General features: G+C 49.2%; 1 protein-coding gene across 4 annotated transcripts in view; it reads left to right on the forward strand.

The window, feature by feature from the left end:
• The window catches only part of LOC123061210 (protein LNK2), a 35,264-nt gene that overhangs the window by 5,005 nt on the left and 10,671 nt on the right, over nucleotides 1-19,588 (forward strand). Inside the window, exons 2-5 of one of the 4 annotated variants that reach the window (XM_044484190.1) lie at nucleotides 14,021-14,390; nucleotides 14,508-14,625; nucleotides 14,702-14,825; nucleotides 14,922-15,017. In XM_044484190.1, the coding sequence (XP_044340125.1) occupies nucleotides 14,021-14,390; nucleotides 14,508-14,625; nucleotides 14,702-14,825; nucleotides 14,922-15,017 (708 nt within the window). The remainder of the gene's footprint in view (nucleotides 1-14,020; nucleotides 14,391-14,507; nucleotides 14,626-14,701; nucleotides 14,826-14,921; nucleotides 15,018-19,588) is intronic. The other 3 variants (XM_044484191.1, XM_044484192.1, XM_044484193.1) reach the window with 3 other exon arrangements.

Here is a 19,588-nt window from a genome sequence, read left to right on the forward strand (position 1 = left end):
ACACACACGGGTGGGCACAGCCCAGGTCGTTGCATGCCCCTCCTCTTAAGAAACAGGATGCCCTCGTACTGTTCATCATCTTGCCGTTGTCGCTGGTGCAAGCAGTGATGCGCACTCCCAGGTTGCCATCGAGAGAGGAAGGCCACGCCAGGCTATATCGAGAGAGGAAGGCTACGCCAGGCTATCTTGACTTGCGGCCGAGTATGTCCGCCTACCTGCACCAAACAAGACTGTAATACCTGAGCAGGATTGAGCGGTGTTGAGATCTGAAGAGCAGCCAGATCGATGGTGCTATCCTTTTGCACTGGAGGTTGTGCAGGTTTCAGCAGAGAAACGTGAACCACTGGATGTATCTTGCTGGACGCTGGAAGGGCGAGCCGGTAAGGGCATCTCCAGCCGCGCCCCCAGGAAGGCCTCCCCAGGCGTTTTTTTTGCGCCGGCGCCGAAAAAACGGCCCAGTCGCGCCCCCAGGAGCCCGATTTTTGCCGGCCTGGGCCGAAAACAGCGCCGGCGGACCCAGGCCGAACCCGGCGCGCTGGGGGGCGCCCAGGGGCGCCGGGGCGAACTGTTTTGGCGCGAAAAAGCCGCGGGCCAGCCGCGTCAGGGACACGGCGGCTCGTCTTCCCCCAACTGCCTCGGTTCCCACGAGGAATCAATGGCAAGGCTGCCGCCGGTGAGCCTTGCCATTGATTCCTCACGGGCGGCGCGTCACGGGACGGCGCGCCGACGCCTCCCCTCCCTCGCACGCGTACACACGAGCGCGGAGCGGCTATAAAAGCCGGCGGTCTCTCAGTCGCCTGTGCCCACACCAGACTCGCCCCTCGCCGCCGCCCAGCCCCTCTCTCTCCGTCTCCGTCTTCCTCTCCCGAGCGCCACCGGCAGCCCCTCTCTCTCCCTCTCTACCACCGCCGAGCCCGTCGCCATGGCAGAGCGCTTCTCCAGAGACGAGGCGGCGGCGAACGGCTTCGGCCGCCGTTCGCTCCGCGAACAGGAGTCCTGGCTCCTGTTCCAGGCGAACATCCCGGCGCCGCCAGACATGCGCGCCGGGCCGACGGGGTGGCGGCTCAGCGACGGGGGAGTGCCCGTTCCCCCGTTACCCGACGCCGTGGCGAAGCCCAGGTACTTCGCCGAGGAGGTCGAGGTCGCGCACGCCTCCCTGACCGACGACGAGCGCTCCCTCCCCCAGTACGCCGCCGGCAATCACGCGGCTTGGGCGGCGTACTTCCAGCGCCGCCAGCAGCAGCGCCTGGCCTCCACCAACGACGCGCCGGTGGTCGGCGGCGCGAAGAACAGCGAGGGGCGCCACCTGTGGTGGGGCGTCCCCGGCCGCACGCTGGATGGCGTGCTGGCGTACCTCGACGGCGGCAACAACCCGCCATTGACCTATCCTGCGACGGGGGCCGCCCCGTCGCAACACCGACGCGCATGGGCGCCAAGGAGGTTCGTCTCCTCGTCTTCCTCTCGCTCATCTTCCCACTCCTCCGGTTCTCCGGCGCTTCTCGGCGTCAAGGCCGAGCCCGCGGCGGAGACGCCAATCGGTCGGCGCACTCGCAGCGTCGGCATCGTCATCAACGAGGGCGGCCGGCGCGCCTCCTCCTCGTTGGCTCCTCCGCGCTTCGTCAAGCCAAAGATGGAGCCGGGGCTGGCGCTGGTGAAGACGGAGCCGGGGCTGGCGCCGGTGAAGGCGGAGTTCGACGACGACGACGCGGCCCTAGAATGGGCGCGCCAGGACTCCATTGCGATGGAGAAGGCGCGCCGGGAGAAGGAGAAGGAGCGCCAGCGCGCCGCCCTGCGCCGCTTCGAGGAGCGCCGACGCGGCCGCGATGAAGACGGGGTCGTCGTCTTATGCGACAGTGACGACGACGACGACGACGCGCCGCCGCCAGTCCGCCATGGCGACGCCGGGCAGGGGTCCAGCAGGGGCGCCCGCGTCAAGGAGGAGAAGGCCGACGACGACGATGGCGGCGACGGCGGCGACGACTTCAGCCCCTTTCTTTTTTAGATTAGGTTAATGTAATGAAAATGCGCGAATTTCACCGAAATTTGCCATGTTGGCCGAAATTTAACTAGTTTTTATCATAACTTCGCCGTACGGTCCTTCTTTTTTTATTTTAATATGCGCCTGGGGGCGGCCCTGGGGGCCGACGGCTGGGGACCGACTCGCCCCCAGGGCCACTTTTTGCGCCGGCTCACCCTCAGGCGGCGCTTTTAGACGCCCCCTAGGGGGCCAACGGCTGGAGATGCCCTAAGCCACTTCGCCCACTTTTTACTTCTGACTACTGATTGTTGCACATACGGCTGAAGTTTTAGGTATGCCCATTCCCCCACTGCAAACTGCCGATCTGACCGGTGTTTATCTTCCTATGCTTTCATGCGCTACTGAGCGTGCAATAGGTGCTCCCTGATCAGGCCTTGCATAAGGTTATGTTCAGCTAGCCACCCTGACAGATCAGATGACAGTGAGCTCTGGAGATTGGCAATGCCGAAGTGTTTGGGTTGGTATCCATAGAGAACTTGAAATGGTGTTTTGCCCAAAGCTGAGTGGTGGTTAGTATTGTACCAGTACTCTGCCTGGGGCAGCCAATAAGCCCATTTCTTTGGAGCAGAGTGTACCATGCACCGTAGAAATGTTTCCAGGCACTGTTGAGTTTCTCAGACTGACCATCAGTTTTTGGATGACTGGCAGAACTCATGTTCATCTTTGTGTCAGTTAATTTGCACAACTCCTGCCACAAAGTGCTTGTCAAAATAGGATCCCGATCAGTGACTATAACCATGGGAAGACCGTGGAGTTTATACACATTATCCAGGTAAACTTATGCTACTTGGAGAGCAGTGAGTGGAAGAGCCAGAGGTAGGAAATGGCCATACTTGCTAAATTTGTCAATGACCACCAGGATAGTGTCAAAATTCTTTCTCTTGGGTAGACCTCCAATAAAATCCATAGTAACCAAATTCCATGCTTCTTTAGGTACTGGCAGAGGGCTACCTCCAATAAAATCCATAGTAACCAAATTCCATGCTTCTTTAGGTACTGGGAGAGGGCTGAGCAAGCCAGGCTTTTTAATATGTTCAGCTTGTTGACACACAGTGCATTCTTTCACATAGCTTTGAATATCTCGCTTCATGACAGGCCAGGCAAACCGAGCTTTAATCCTTTGATAAGTACCTTGGAAACCCGAGTGACCTCCCACTCCACTAGCATATAAGGATAACATGATTGCTTTGTGGGCTTCGGTATTATGACCCAGCCACACTTTGTCTTTGTATCTGATGATACATTGATGTAACACATATCCCTTGTCATTTGAGCCAGAGAGAGCTAATTATTGGAGCAGTTGTTTGTCCTCCTCATATTGCTGATATCATTCAGATACCATAGTCAACCACTTAGGTGTGCAAAAGGAAATTGTATGCAGTTCACTAGGGAAAGGTGATCTTGAGAGAGCATCAGCTGCAGTATTTTCCTGCCCTTTCTTGTATAGTATAGTATATCTTAGTCCCAATAACTTCAACAACGTTTTCTGTTGCATAGGACTGCTGATTTTTTGATCTTGCAAGTGTGTCGGACTCCTGTGATCTGTTGCCAATGTAAATGGAGCATGCTGTAAATAACTTCTCCACTGCTAGTATGACAGCTAAACACTCTTTTTCATAGGTGGAGAGTGCTTGAGCTTTGGGGCCCAGGGCTTTGCTTAGATAGGAAATAGGGTGACCTTCTTGCATTAACACCGCCCTAATTCCATTGTTGCTGGCATCAGTTTCGATCACAAATGTTTTCTTGAAATCAAGCAGAGCCAGTACAGGGGCTTGAGCTAGGGCAGTTTTCAGACTCTGAAATGCAGCTTTTGTAGTAGGTGTCCAGGTGAACACTACATCCTTCTTTAGCAAATCAAAGAGACTCCTGCTGATAATGCCAGTGTTTGATGAACCTCCTATAATATCCAATAAGGCCTAAAAACCCCCTCACTTGCTTCGCATTTGTTGGTACTGGCCAATCTCTGACAGCTGAAATTTTAGTAGGGTCAGTTTGAACTCCAGCTCCACTGATCACATGACCAAGGTATTCCAGCTCCTGTTGGGCAAAGGAACACTTACTCAATTTGACATATAGTTGGTTTTCTTGCAGGATGGTGAAGACCTGTTCCAAGTGTTTTAAGTGCTCCTTCAAGGTTGCACTATAAATAAGAATATCATCCATAAAAACTAGTACACATTTTCTCAGTAACAGTGCAAACAGGATATTCATGGCAGCTTGAAAAGTTGCAGGGGCATTGGTTAACCCAAATGGCATTACTTTGAATTCATACAAGCCATGATGAGTTTTAAAGGCAGTTTTGTGTTCTTCCCCATCAACCAATCTGATCTGATGATAGCCAGCTCTCAAATCTAACCTATGTTTTTAAAGCGTCCCTAAGGCGACGCCTAGGCATCGAAGCGCTCCCCCTCCGCTTTGGAAAATCGACCGCTTTGGGCGCCTAGGCGTCCAAAGCGCCCGCCTAGGCGTCGCCTAGGCGCCAAAGCGCCCCCCCTCCCTAAGGCGGTAAGGCGTCGCCTTAAAAACATAGAATCTAACTTGGTGAAGTATTTTGCTCCTGCTAATTCATCTAGCAGTTCCTCTACAACAGGCATGTGATATTTATGTTGTACTGTGACTGAGTTGAGCATTCTATAATCTACACAGAATCTCCAGGTACCATCTTTCTTTTTGACCAACAACGCAGGTGAAGCAAAGGAGCTGGTGCTATGCTGTATAACTCCCTGGTTAAGCATAGTGGCCACTTGAGTTTCTATTTCTTGCTTTTGCATGGGGTTATACCTGTATGGTTTAACACTGACAGGTTTTGCTCCAGGTAACAAAGGTATTTGATGGTCAAACTCTCTATGGGGAGGGAGAGAGTCAGGAGCAGTGAACAGTTGCTGATGCTTGTCAATAAGTGGCTGAACTTCAGGTGGAATGCAGGTTTCTGTCATGGGTCTCTCTGCCATATGGCAGAGGTGGATTACTTGCTCAACTGCTCCAGTATTGAGGAGTCCTTGTAAGTGTTTCCCAGAAATGGCTGTGCAAGAATTGAGTTTATCTTTAACTCCTCTGAGTGTGATTCTTGCTCCTTGGTACTTAAACCTCATGACCTTCTTTCTCCGGTCAACCCACATATGACTCATTGTTTCTAGCCACTGCATTCCCAATATGATATCATAGGTGCCTAAGGGAAGCACTTTGAACTATGTATTGAAGGTGTTTCCCCGACAAAACCACTGTAGATTTGGCACTTGTGTATTGCAGGGCAGAGTGCCTCCATTTGCCACAGTCACAGTTGCTGCAGGGATTTCTTCAGTTGTGCACTTGAGTTCTTTCGCCAAATCAGCTCGAATGAAGTTGGTAGAACTGCCTGAATCCGCCAAGATTGGTAGCTGACGTTTTCCCACCATGCCTTGCAACTTAATACTCTCTTTAGAAGATGTTCCTGTAGCTGCTTGCACTGACAGTTTCATACAGTCGTCACTGTCTTTATCTGAAGGTTGAGAAACCACTTGTTCATTGTCAGACTCACTAGAAACCGATTCAGACGACTGCAGTGCGTCCCACAATTCTTCCATCACATGTAATTGCACCTTGTTGGGGCATTTGTGTCCAGGGCCATATTTTTCACCACACTTAAAACATTCCCCTCTCGCTCTACGCTGAGCTCGGAGTGTATCTACTTTGTCCGGCACTTTAGCTTGATCTTCTAATCGTTTGTCAGCTGGTGAGGCACCCATTATACCTTGATGCACATATGGTTTGGAACTGAACCGTGGCTCCCACTTCTTGCTGAATTTAGTTGTCTTCCACTAGGAGTGCCTCTTGTGTTTGTGCCAATGAGTAAGTCAAATCCACTGTGCTTGGCTGCAGCAGCTTCACAGGTGCTCTTATAGCTGGTTTGAGATCTTGAACAAAGCGGTTAATGAAGGTCTCATCATAAGACTGATTGTAAACCAACATCTTGTGCATGTGCTCCTCGAAGAGATGGGCATACTCATCCACTGTGTCAGTTTGTTTCAGTGCAAAGAATACATCAATATCTCTGGTGTATTTGTTTCTGTTGAATTTGGCGAACACTGCAACACACAAGGCTGCCCAACTGTCGACTGTGTGCATGGCTTCGTAAGTCTGAAGCCAACGAGCTGCATTGCCTGCAAAATGCATTGTTGCAAAATCGACCCATAATTTCTGCTGCACATTGTACATCCGGAAGTACTTTTCACACTGTTGTTTCCACCATTTGGGATCCACCCCATCGAACTTGGAACGCGTGGTTTGTATCTGTTGTGATGCGATCGGTGCCCGTAATCAGTGGAGTAATCTGGGTCCTCCTGATCATCCGAGAAATACTCACTGGCAGCGGGTCGGGTCTGAGATAGCTCACCGCTGTGTGGTTGGGGACGATTCTGACGAGGCCCCCGCAGATCTGTCGCCTGCGGCGCTGGCAGACTGCTCTGTCCTTCCATGCGCAGCGGCCCGGAGCGTTGCAGTGGCGGTGATGGTGGTGGCTGCACAGGGCCCGTTGCTGGTACTCTCTCCAACTGGTCCACCCGGCGTACCACTCCATCCAGCGCGCGCTTCATCTCTGCCATCGCTGCGTCGAGTGAGTTGTTGGTGATGAGGACGCGGCCGAGGGTGGCCTCGGTATGGCCCAGCGAGGCCGTGGTCGTCTGCGCAAGCGCATCGAACGCTTTGGCGGACGAGGATGCGTACTTGTTGAGAGAGTCCTGGAGCTCGTTCACCCGCTCCGATGTTGCAGCCCCCGCATCTAAGACCGCCTTGCTTTGCTGGATCGTGTCTTGCACCAATTTCTGCAGATCCGCCAGGGAGAGCTCCGCCGCCGCCATGCGCGCAGAGAGCGTCGGCTTGTTGGAGCGCGCCGTTGGTGCCGTTCGATCTGCTCGACCAGACGCAGGTACACCGAAGTGTTTTGCGCGGAATCACCCGAGGGGATCCGCACCTTTTGCCTAGACTTAGGACCTGATCGATGGATTGATCTGAAGATCGCGAGAATTTTTTGGATCAGAGGACACGGATCGATTTGGGCTCTGAGTACCAGATGCTATGGGATCGCAGCAACTCCTTGCGTCACGCCAGGATGTGGTAGGTAGAGACAGAGTGGAATAGCTTGGAGAGGAAGAAGAAGCACAGAGGAAAGCTTGGAATTAGAGATAACAATATTCAGTTTACAGATCGATGTCTCCCTCTCCTCGAGCTAGGCTATATGTAGTTATCATTACAGGCCACAGTGGGCCGGCCCATCGGGCCACTCACACACACACACACACGGGTGGGCACAGCCCAGGTCCTTGCAATAGCTGCCAGGCTTGGTCGATATCCTGGAAGGGAAGCACCCTCTGTATCCAGTTTCAGCAATCCACACATCTTCTCCTGGAATTAAGAAACACAATCAGATGAAAATGCCCTGTTTTTATAATCCATGTCACACACATCTTCTCACCAGTTAAGTAACTTCAATGGCCCCCTCACATACATCACATTAATCTTTGCTTCCACAATTCCACAAGCAACAGAGAAGAGAGACACAAATGATCTTCAGACTCAAACTACTCGCCACCATCTCCTTTGTGTTACTTCAGACTGTAAGCACACGCCTGACTACCTAAGATCTCATTTCCTCCATTTTCAACATCTACATTCTCACATCAGAAACAAATGTGCACCATCACTACATAGCTTGGTTAACTAAACTAAGCTGATCTTCGACAGGGTAAAACGAAAATGAATAATCTGAAAGCTATCACAGTTTACCCCGACGAAGTATGCAGGGCACCAAATGCCCTAAACTCGCTGCCCTCGGCCAGGCCTTGCGTGACGGCGCGAATGGGAGGGCTGGCCCCGCGAGACGGATAGATCCGACATCGCCGCCGCCCCTGTGAGTGGGACGAGGGGGATGGGAGGAGAGCAGAGTGTTCAAATCCTCTATACTCTTGCCGATGTTTATATGAATTGAGTTTCAACTTTCGAGGCTTTGTAGTCAGATTCAAACGCTTAGGTAACAGATGGTCAAAGGCCCAAACTTCTTGACCAAACTCCAGGGTGGAGTAAGTGATCAAAGGATTTTGCATAAAAGTGGCCGAGGATCTAAATAATGTACGTCAAGTTAAGTAATACAGTGTAAGCATTCAGATTAACTTCTCCTATAATACGAGTCATTTACACTGAAAAGTGATTCATTTTGGCTTAAGGATTTGTTGCCACGACATGATCCTCATATCTCCCTGCATTTTCCACTTGCAGCAAAATATGCCATCACACTGAGTAAAAGACTGGACACCTAAATCTTGAACAGTTTCGAATAATCACAACTAGATGCTCGTTGGTCTCTAAATTCAGACTGCACTGCAAGAAGAACCCGAGCCATAATCATGAAATACCTAATCAAACTGTCCCCAACATTTGCCCAAGATTGAGCATGTATTACTCTAAACCATCCCCAAGATTTCAACAAACTTAAGAGATCGCAGTTCCACACCCTGAACAAGAAAATAATCACAGTTCCATACTCCAAATCACAAGCCAGCAAGCAAGAAGATTCAGGCTATACCTTTTCCTTTCTCGGGAGCATGTCCTTGGCGTACGACGATTCCACCTGCTTGAGAAGAAACCAAGAAACGCTCAAGAACACACTCCAGTAACTCCAAGAAACAACATCATGAACGCCCATCACCTGCTCCTCCTCATCGTCCTCCATGATAACCGCCCACTGCTGTCGCAGGATATGGTGGAACTCCAGTTCCTAGTTGAACGACCCCATCGCGTCCCTCGGCACCATCCCCCTCCTCCTTGCCGTGGAGCTTGACCCAAGGCGAAGGGGAAGGCGAAGTTGAGGATGCTGCCCGCGGAGGTTGGGGAAAAAGGTGTCGGAAAGGGAACGGCGGCCAGCCTGCCCTTCCCGTCGACCCACGCCGCAGCGGAGCTTGACCCATCGGCGCCTCCTCCGGTGTAGTCGTGGGAGGGGGTGGAGGAACTGCTGCTGCCCGTGGAGCTCGGAGGAGAAGGAATCGCGACGAGCTCCTTGCCCTTCCTGGGGTCCACCACCGTGGCCGGGCTCGACCCATCGGTGCTGCCTCCGGCCTGCTCGAGGTGGAGGGGCGTCGCATGGGGAGGTGGCGGCGCGAGGAGAATAATCGAGGGGGGAGAGAAGGTGGCGGCGTCAAGCGAGAAAGGGGGGGTGGGGCGTGCGGAGGGGACCTGGCTAGGTCTTGCCCGACTGCTTTCGATCTCCTATACCCGTCTTGTTTTTTTTTTCCTATCGCTAGCACAGTAAACAGACACGTGTACCCCGCGGTTACTCGCCCTTTGCGCGACACCTAATGTGTTTGATGTGTGTAGTGTTGCTGCAATCTGGCTATCTGAAAATGACCCCATTTTAGCACCAGTTTTCATACCTACCTGAAAATGACCCGATTTTAAGCTTTGTATGGTTTTCCACCTCTCATGGTAGCTGAGTCTACACTACCTGACTCCATTTGTGAGGACAGTGAGAACTTATTACAAAACAGAGAGCTAGCAATGGAAGTGATCAAGAAAAAATTGCTGAAAGCTCAAGACAGAATGAAGTACCTTGCTGATAAGAGAACTGACAGGCAATTCCAAGTGGGTGACATGGCCTATCTCAAGCTTCAACCTTACAAGCACACCTCACTCAGTCTCCATAAACACCTGAAACTCCATTCCAAATTTTATGGTCCCTTCAGAGTGCTGCTATAAATTCGGAACACTACATATAAATTGCTCCTTCCAGAAGGGTGTCAACTACATCATACCTTCCATGTCAGGCAGCTCAATAAGCATGTCAGCCCTCATGTCATACCAACTCGTCATTTGCCTCTAGTGGATGAGAATGGACTGATCAAAATGGAGCCAGAAAAGGTACTGGAAAGGAAATTGATTCCCAGACCACAGGGGAACATCAGTATTCCTGTTGTATGTTTGCTAGTCAAATGAGCGAACAAGTCGATCAAAGCAGCAACATGGGAGGACTCAACATTTATACAAAAGTTTTTTCCCTCCTTTCAGCCTTGAGGACAAGCATTGTCCCAATTGGGGGGGTATTCTCAGGTTCGAGACTGAATCAACTGAAGAATAGTGACACTTCTACTGTCTCCGCGTGATGCTCTTGAGGTCGCGCTCAACGTTCATCCTTGATCGTAGGGCTCACATCGCTTGATACCGGTTCGCTTGTTTATGTTCATTGTCAGCCGTTGATCGAAGATCAGACGCTACACCACCTCTCTCGCATCATTGTTCAGCATCTGGCAACGCCGACTGGTTGCCTTTGTTTTCTGTTTTAGCTTTTCATCTGCTTACGACTGTAATGGCTATAAAGCCACCATTTCTTTGCGTTTGAGACCAACTTTATATAATTGTGTAATTGGGTTGTAACCGTAACCGCCTGTGGCGTGCTACAGTGCCCTAATTTCCTACTCCTTCCGTCCCAAAATAAGTGTCTCAAGCTTAGTACAAAGTTGAGACACTTATTTTGAGACGTAGGGAGTATTTCGCAATAGAAACCCTAGTAACTCGAGCCAATTTGCACTAAAATCTTCGAAGTTTCTTCTTTCACAATATAATCTAGTCAGTAGCTAGCCATACCCTAATAGAGAGAGAGAGAGAGAGAGAGAGAGAGAGAGAGAGAGAGAGAGAGAGAGATAGAAGTGGGTGGAAAGAATAGGAAGACCAAAAAGGGATTTGCTACAGTCTTCTTCGATGCCTCACTCTACGCTTTTGACTTAAGTACTGGTTACATTCGCTAGTCCTGAACCCCACACGCAGGTGATCACTATTGTTTGAGAGAGAGATAGAGGCAGGTGGGATGAGCAGGAAGAACAGAAGGGCATTGAGAGAAGTGCATATTTCAACCCCAAGCTCATGCCCTAGTCTAATTTACAACCGCAAACTCCAATACCGTCTAGACTAGGGCATGAGTTCGGGGTTGAAATATGCACTTCTCTCAAGGGGCAGTCTTCTCCGATGTCTCACTCCTCTACTCAATCGGCTTAAGTACTTGTTACATTAGTGTCCTAGTTGATTAAGCAACTTCGTTAGGAAAGAGTCCAGTCAGTTTAGAGATCGTATTAGAGTTTGAGTAGATTTACTGGCTTGTTTTGAACTGGACTACATGTTCTTTATTCTCCCTGAATATTCGTGGTCTTTTATGCATTTTGAGAATATTAATATTTCATCAAATTACAAATTTAAATAGAGGCAGGTGATAGAGTTTGCGATTTGCTAAATTTTATGATGTGAGACTAAAAAACAGTAACAACATAGTCCCAAACAAGTTGGGGTAGGCTAGAGGTGAAACCCATAAGATCTCGCGACCAACTCATTGTTCTGGCATATGGATAGCAAGCTTCCATGCACCCCTGTCCATGGCAAGCTCTTTGGTGATATTCCAATCCTTCAGGTATCTCTTTACGGACTCCTCCCATGTCAAGTTCGATCTACCCCGACCTCTCTTGACATTATCAGCACACTTTAGCTGTCCGCTGTGCACTGGAGCTTCTGGAGGCCTGCGTTGAATATGCCCAAACCATCTCAGATGATGTTGGACAAGCTTCTCTTCAATCGGTGCTACCCCAACTCTATCTCGTATATCATCATTCCGGACTCGGTCCTTCCTTGTGTGGCCACACATCCATCTCAACATGCTCATCTCCACCACACGTAACTGTTGAACATGTTGCCTTTTAGTCGGCCAACACTCAGTGCCATACTACATTGTGGGTCGAACCGCCGTCCTATAGAACTTGCCTTTTAGTTTTTGTGGCACTTTCTTGTCACAGAGAATGCCAGAAGCTTGGTGCCACTTCATCTATCTGGCTTTGATTCGATGGTTCACATCTTCATCAATACACCCATCCTTCTGCATTATTGACCCCAAATATCAAAAGGTGTCCTTGTGAGGCACCATCTGCCCATCAAGGCTAACCTCCTCCTTGTGCCTAGTAGTACTGAAACCGCACTGCATGTACTTGGTTTTAGTTCTTCTAAGCCTAAAACCTTTCGATTCCAAGGTTTGTCTCCATAACTCTAACTTCCTATGACCCCCATCCGAGTATCGTTGACTAGCACCACATCATCCGCAAAGAGCATACACCATGGGATATCTCCTTGTATATCCCTTGTGACCTCATCTATCACCAAAGCAAAAAAGATAAGGCCTCAAAGATGACCCCTGGTGCAGTCCTATTTTAGTCGGGAAGTCATCAGTGTCGCCATCACTTGTTCGAACACTTGTCTCAACATTATTGTACATGTCCTTAATGAGGGTAATGTACTTTGCTGGGACTTTGTATTTTCTCCAAGGCCCACCTCATGACATTCCGTGGTATCTTAACATAGGCCTTCTCCAAGTCAATGAGCACCATATGCATGTCCTTTTGCTCCATGTATCTTTCCATAAGTTGTCGTACCAAGAAAATGGCTTCCGTGGTCGACCACCTAGGCATGAAACCAAACTGATTTTTGGTCACACTTGTCATTCTTCTTAAGGGGTGCTCAATGACTCTCTCCCATAGCTTCATTGTATGGCTCATCAGGTTAATTCCACGGTAATTAGTACAACTCTGAACACCCCCTTGTTCTTGAAGATTGGTACTAATATACTCCATCTCCATCCTTCTGGCATTTGTTTGCCTGAAAAATGAGGTTGGAATGCTTAGTTAGCCATACTATCGCTATATCCCCGAGGCCTCTCCACACCTCAATGGGGATACAATCAGGGCCCATCGCCTTTCCTCCTTTCATCCCTTTTAAAGCCTCCTTGACCTCAGACTCCTGGATTCGCCGCACAAAACGCTTGCTGGTATCATCAAAGGAGTCGTCTAGTTCAATGGTAGAACTATCATTCTCCCCATTGAACAACTTATGTTGAGGGACAACACTCTCTCCAGGTATCACCTTACCGTCTAGGCACGCACGCCTATCTTCTCTTCTCGAGAGGATGAAATAAATCTGACTAGAGTGTCGATCACTACCAAAAGTCACTAGATGTGATCCTCTCTTTTTAAAGAGGGTGTTAGCTATGATCATGTCGTAGGCTAGAGCGAAGCTTAAGACATCTTCTCCTTCTTGATTCCTGATGCCATAGCCAAAGCCCCCATGCATCCCTTCAAAACCTATGTTAGATGTACCCACGTGGCCATTGAGGTCTCCTCCTATGAAGAGCTTCTCGCCAATCGTACACTTCTAACCATGTCCTCCAGGCCTCCCAGTACTCCCTCTTGGTGTTCTCATTGTGGCCTACTTGCGGGGCATACGCGCTGATAACATTGAGAACTAAGTCCCCAACTACCAGCTTGACCAGGATAATCCGGTCCCCACGTCTACCACTCCATACTTGAGGCTCTTGTTGATCAAGATGCCTACGCCATTTTTGTTTGCAACCGTCCTCGTGTACCACAGCTTGAAGCCGGTATCCTCCACCTCCTTCGCCTTCTGTCCCCTCCATTTGGTTTCTTCGACGCAAAGGATATCAACACCTCTCCGCACCGTTGCATCAACTAGCTCCCGAAGCTTCCCTGTTAGGGACCCTACATTCCAACTACCTAAGCACTCCTAGACTCGGCTAGCTTCCTTATCCTCCGCACTCGTCGAGTCAAATGTGAAGACCCTTGCTCATTTTCCACTACATCTGGGCGTCGATGTAGCGCGCCACTAAGGATGCGACGACCCGATCCTCGCTCACTTGCCACCATATCCAGATCAAGATATGGCGCGCCATCGAGGGGATGATGGCCGGCCCTTGCCCATTCGACACAACACCCGGGTTCCGATGTGACGTGTCGCTGAGTGGGTTACGCCTCTTTTGGGTTTTATCTCCATAAGAGTGGCTGTGTTTTGACGTTGTCTCGCCAAGCCTATCACAACCCTCCTCAGTATGATGCGCAAATTAATTTTGATTAGCGACGCAGAGACACTGCTACTTTTTATCCAGGTGATTTATTCTTTGGTTTTGAAATGCAGGTAGGGGATGGAATCTGGGCTGAACTCAGGGAGAATGAAGACCATATAACACCTTGCCCCAAGGATACGAAGGATAGTAGATCAATCTGTGTTCGAGACCAGAAGAAGAATGATGATGAAGCAGCTAGTGTTGTGGGCCTTACTGAATGTACTTCAGGGGGTCAAACTGAACATCCTGGTTTGGAAAAGCAGGCTGCCACTGAGGCTAGTGGACATTATTCAGCTGCACAACATGACATAGAATCCTTGCCTGACCTGCCTCTCCTGAGCACTACATTTGACAGAAACTACAATGACGATAATATAGCATCAACATATTTGGATTTCAATTCTGCATCTAGTTTACAAAAAGTTACCAGAAGCGTGTCAGGTTTGTTTCATTATTTAACATTTCTACATTCAAACATGCCACACATGTAGGAAAAAAAAAGGTAAAGACACAATACTTTCAGAGCAAATTATATATCTTTCGTTAGCCCATATACAGTGCAGCTGGATGGTGAACCTGAAGTGTTTGGCAACGGGCATGAAGAAAAGAGCAACAACTTTCTCGACTGTGACTGGGGCAATATTGGAGATTTTGATGATTTTGACTACTTGTTTAGGTAAGGTTGGAAATCAAATGAAACAATAAGTATGGATAGTTGGTACGATACTATTACCGGTTTAATAAACTTATAGCTTGATGTGGTTCTGCAGCAACACTGAAGCCTTATTTGGAAATGAGATGATTTTTAATGGCAGTGATTTCCTTGTTACGAGTTCAGATGTGGTTGACGGTACTGTACAATCAATCCCCTTTCCGGTATGTATATGTAGTACTAGGATCTTTTATTGCTAATTTTCATTTCCTCTGTAGCATTGAGCTCTTTTTTATCAATGCGACTTGATTGTTTTACAGCGTGTACCATTAAATAAGCAACCATCTTCTGATTGTGGATCTTCTTCGGTTCTGATTAATTGTATTCCCAGTAAAATAGCCAAACAAGAAATCAAGGTACATGGCTAAATGCATTGACATGCCTAGCAACCACCTCTTGGTTGCTCTTGTATATACGATAGGATTTTTGGGGGGTAGTAGATGTTACAGACAGGTATTGGGGGCAGCACTATAGCCGCAGGCCCGGACCTGCCACACAGTCCGTAACCACAATACCAACAGGCGGGCCTTAGGCAGGCACATGGCTAATCCTTGACGGCCAAGAAGTCCAAGTTTATCCCTAGGAAATATATTTCTATTAGGAAGTTCTCTTTACTTCCCAAACGGTTAGGATCTGGTTTGCTTTCCAAGTTTTGTGATCTCTGATCTATATAAAGAGAGGATAGTTTGTATTAGGATTATCAGTCAAGAAATAGAGAAAATTGCCCCAAACTGAAAGTTCAGAGCCTCCAGCGTCACGGCAGGGGACGAGCCGCTACATGCGCCTACGGGCGAACCTCACTATCCCCTCCGATCAGATCCCAGTTTCCACCTCCCAACTCCACGCACATAACATCTTGGTATCAAAGAGGACCTTCCTCGGCCACCCACCACGAACAGCCACCATGGGCGAACCCATCACCACCGAAAACCTAGAATCTGTGTTAACCAATCCGGGGGACCTCAAAGCACTACCCGAGATGCGATCTGATGTTGCAGCATTGAAGGAACAACTAGCGGCTGCTAGGGTGTCCATTGACCTTCTGGAGAAGGGAGGATCCAGCAAGGCACAGAGCAAAGATGAAGATGAGATTGACAACACAGCTGCTGCTGCTGCACTGGCTGCACCGTTTGCCTACCGGGAGGCTCCAAAGTTCCACAAGCTGGAATTCCCTACCTATAACAGGGAGGGCGACCTGTTGCCTTGGTTGAACCGTGTCGAGCGCTTCTTCAAGGGTCACCAGACGGAGGACAAGGAAAAGGTGTGGATGGCCTCCTATCACCTAACCGATGATGCTGCACTATGGTACAGCCGGCTGGAGATGATGCATGGCGAACCACCATGGCCAAAGTTTGTCAAATACCCGCACCGCAGTTTTGGGCCAACGATCAGGACTAGTCGGCTGGCGGAAATTAAACACAACAACAACAAAACCTTTAGTCCCAAACAAGTTGGGTAGGCTGGAGGTGAAATCCATAAGATCTTGCAACCAACTCATGGCTCTGGTACATGGATAGCAAGCTTCCATGCACCCCTGTCCATAGCTAGCTCTTTGGTGATACTTCACTCCTTGAGGTCTCTCTTAACGGACTCCTCCCATGTCAAATTCGGTCTACCCCGCCCTCTCTTGACATTCTCCGCACGCTTTAGCCGTCCGCTATGCACTGGAGCTTCTGGAGGCCTGCGTTGAATATGCCCAAACCATCTCAGGCGATGTTGGACAAGCTTCTCTTCAGTTGGTGCTACCCCAACTCTATCTCATATATCATCATTCCGGACTCGATCCTTCCTTGTGTGGCCACACATCCATCTCAACATTCACATCTCTGCCACACCTAACTGTTGAACATGTCGCCTTTTAGTCGGCCAACACTCAGCTCCATACAACATTGCGGGTCGAACCGCCGTCCTGTAGAACTTGCCTTTTAGCTTTTGTGGCACTCTCTTGTCACAGAGAATGCCAGAAGCTTGGCGCCACTTCATCCATCTGGCTTTGATTCGATGGTTCACATCTTCATCAATACCCCCATCCTCCTGCAGCATTGACCCCAAATACCGAAAGGTGTCCTTCTGGGGTACCACTGGCCATCAAGGCTAACCTCCTCCTCACACCTAGTAGTACTGAAACCGCACATCATGTACTCGGTTTTAGTTCTACTAAGCCTAAACCCTTTCGATTCCAAGGTTTGTCTCCATAACTTCCTATTTACCCCCGTCCGACTATCGTTAACTAGCACCACATCATCCGTAAAAAGCATACACCATGGGATATCTCCTTGTATACCCCTTGTGACCTCATCCATCACCAATGCAAAAAGATAAGGGCTCAAAGCCGACCCCTGATGTAGTCCTATCTTAATCGGGAAGTCATCAGTGTTGACATCACTTGTTCAAACACTTGTCACTACATTATCGTACATGTCCTTGATGAGGGTAATGTACTTTGCTGGGACTTCGTGTTTCTCCAAGGCCCACCACATGACATTCCGCGGTATCTTATCATAGGCCTTCTCCAAGTCAATGAACACCATATGCAAGTCCTTCTTTTGCTCCCTCTATCTCTCCATAAGTTGTCGTACCAAGAAAATGGCTTCCATGGTCGACCTCCTAGGCATGAAACCAAACTGATTTTTGGTCACGCTCGTCATTCTTCTTAAGCGGTGCTCAATGACTCTCTCCCATAGCTTCATTGTATGGCTCATCAGCTTAATTCCACGGTAATTAGTACAACTCTGAACATCCCCTTGTTCTTGAAGATTGGTACTAATATACTCCGTCTCCATTCTTCTGGCATCTTGTTTGCCCGAAAAAGGAGGTTGAAAAGCTTGGTTAGCCATACTATCGCTATGTCCCCGAGACCTTTCCACACCTTAATGGGGATACAATCAGGCCCATCGCCTTGGTTCCTTTCATCCTTTTTAAAGCCTCCTTAACCTCAGACTCCTGGATTCGCCGCACAAAACGCATGCTGGTCTCATCAAAGGAGTCGTCCAGTTCAATGGTAGAACTCTCATTCTCCCCATTAAACAGCTTGTTGAAGTACTCCCGCCATCTATGCTTAATCTCCTCGTCCTTCACCAAGAGTTGGCCTGCTTCGTCCTTGATGCATTTGACTTGGCCAATATCCCTCGTCTTCCTCTCTCGGATCTTGGCCATCTTATAGATGTCCCTTTCGCCTTCCTTCATGCCTAACCGTTGGTAGAGGTCCTCATATGCCCGACCCCTTGCTTCACCAACAGCTTGCTTTGCGGCCTTCTTCGCCATCTTGTACTTCTCTATGTTGTCTGCACTCCTATCCAGGTATAGGCGTCTGAAGCAATCTTTCTTCTCTTTAATCGCCTTCTGGACATCATCATTCCACCACCAGGTATCCTTATCTTCGCTTCTCCTTCCCTTGGACACTCCAAACTCCTCCAAGGCCACCTTACGAATGCAATTCGCCATCTTCATCCACACATTGTCCGCATCCCCTCCTTTCTCCCAAGGGCCCTCCTTAATGACCCTCTCCTTGAACGCCTGAGCTACCTCCCCCTTGAGCTTCCACCACTTTGTTCTAGCGACTTTGGCACGCTTATCCCGCTGGACATGAATCCGAAAGCGGAAGTCAGCAACCACCAGCTTATGCTGGGGTACAACACTCTCCAGGTATCACCTCACAGTCTAGGCACGCACGCCTATCTTCTCTTCTCGAGAGGATGAAATCAATTTGGCTAGAGTGTTGGCCACTACTAAAAGTCACCAGATGTGATTCTCTCTTTCTAAAGAGGGTGTTAGCTACAATCATGTTGTAGGCTAGAGCAAAGCTTAAGACATTTTCTCCTTCTTGATTCCTGATGCCATAGCCAAAGCCCCCATGCGCCCCTTCAAAACCTGTGTTGGACGTACCCACATGGCCATTGAGGTCTCCTCCTATGAAGAGCTTCTCACCAATTGGTACATTCCTAACCATGTCTTCCAGGCCTTCCCTGAACTCCCTCTTGGTGTTCTCATTGTGGCCTACTTGCGGGGCATACGCGCTGATAACATTGAGAACCAAGTCCTCACTTACCAGCTTGACCAGGATAATCCGGTCCCCACGTCTCTTGACATCTACCACTCCATACTTGAGGCTCTTGTTGATCAAGATGCCTACGCCATTTCTGTTTGTAGCCGTCCCCGTGTACCACAACTTAAAGCCGGTATCCTCCACCTCCTCCGCCTTCTGTCCTCTCCATTTGGTTTCTTGGACGCAAAGGATATCAACAGCTCTCCTCACCAAGGAAGGAGAGGTAATCTTGGAGCAAGACCGCCACAACAACATGTTGTTCAACGTGCTTCAAGAAGGCCAATTTATGTTGAAGCTTCTGGAGGTGAAGAATATGATGATGCCCTTGAAGAACCAAATCTCTACGCATATCGGAGAGCACCCAACCCTACATATGCAAGAGATACATAGAAGGTGAAAGCTGAGATCCCAAGTTTTAATGGAAATGTTGACATTGAAGGGTGCCTAGATTGGTTATATGAAGTGGAGACTTTCTTTGAGGTCATGGAGGTTCCGGAAGATCGTAGAGTTCCTTTGGTCGCATACAAGCTGAAAGGAGGAGCCGGTGCATGGTGGCATCGCGTTCAAGAGGAGCGCAGGCTGAGAGGAGAACCTCGTGTTAGAACTTGGCAACAAATGAAAGGCCTCTTGAAAGGGAGATTTTTGCCCGTTGATTATGACCAGATCCTATTTATCCAATTTCAAAATTGTGCTCAAGGAAATATGACTGTTTCAGATTACACGGAGGAGTTTCTAAGGCTACAAGTGAGGTGCAACCTTGCTGAAACTGAAGAGCAACAAGTTGCAAGGTACATCAATGGTCTCAATGATGCTATTCAAGATCGATTGATGATGCAACAAATCTGGTCCGTTGATCAAGCACAAGCTCTAGCCTTAAAGGCC

The sequence above is a fragment of the Triticum aestivum genome, chromosome 3A (genome assembly GCF_018294505.1).
Source record: "Triticum aestivum cultivar Chinese Spring chromosome 3A, IWGSC CS RefSeq v2.1, whole genome shotgun sequence".
Classification (NCBI taxonomy): Eukaryota; Viridiplantae; Streptophyta; class Magnoliopsida; order Poales; family Poaceae; genus Triticum; species Triticum aestivum.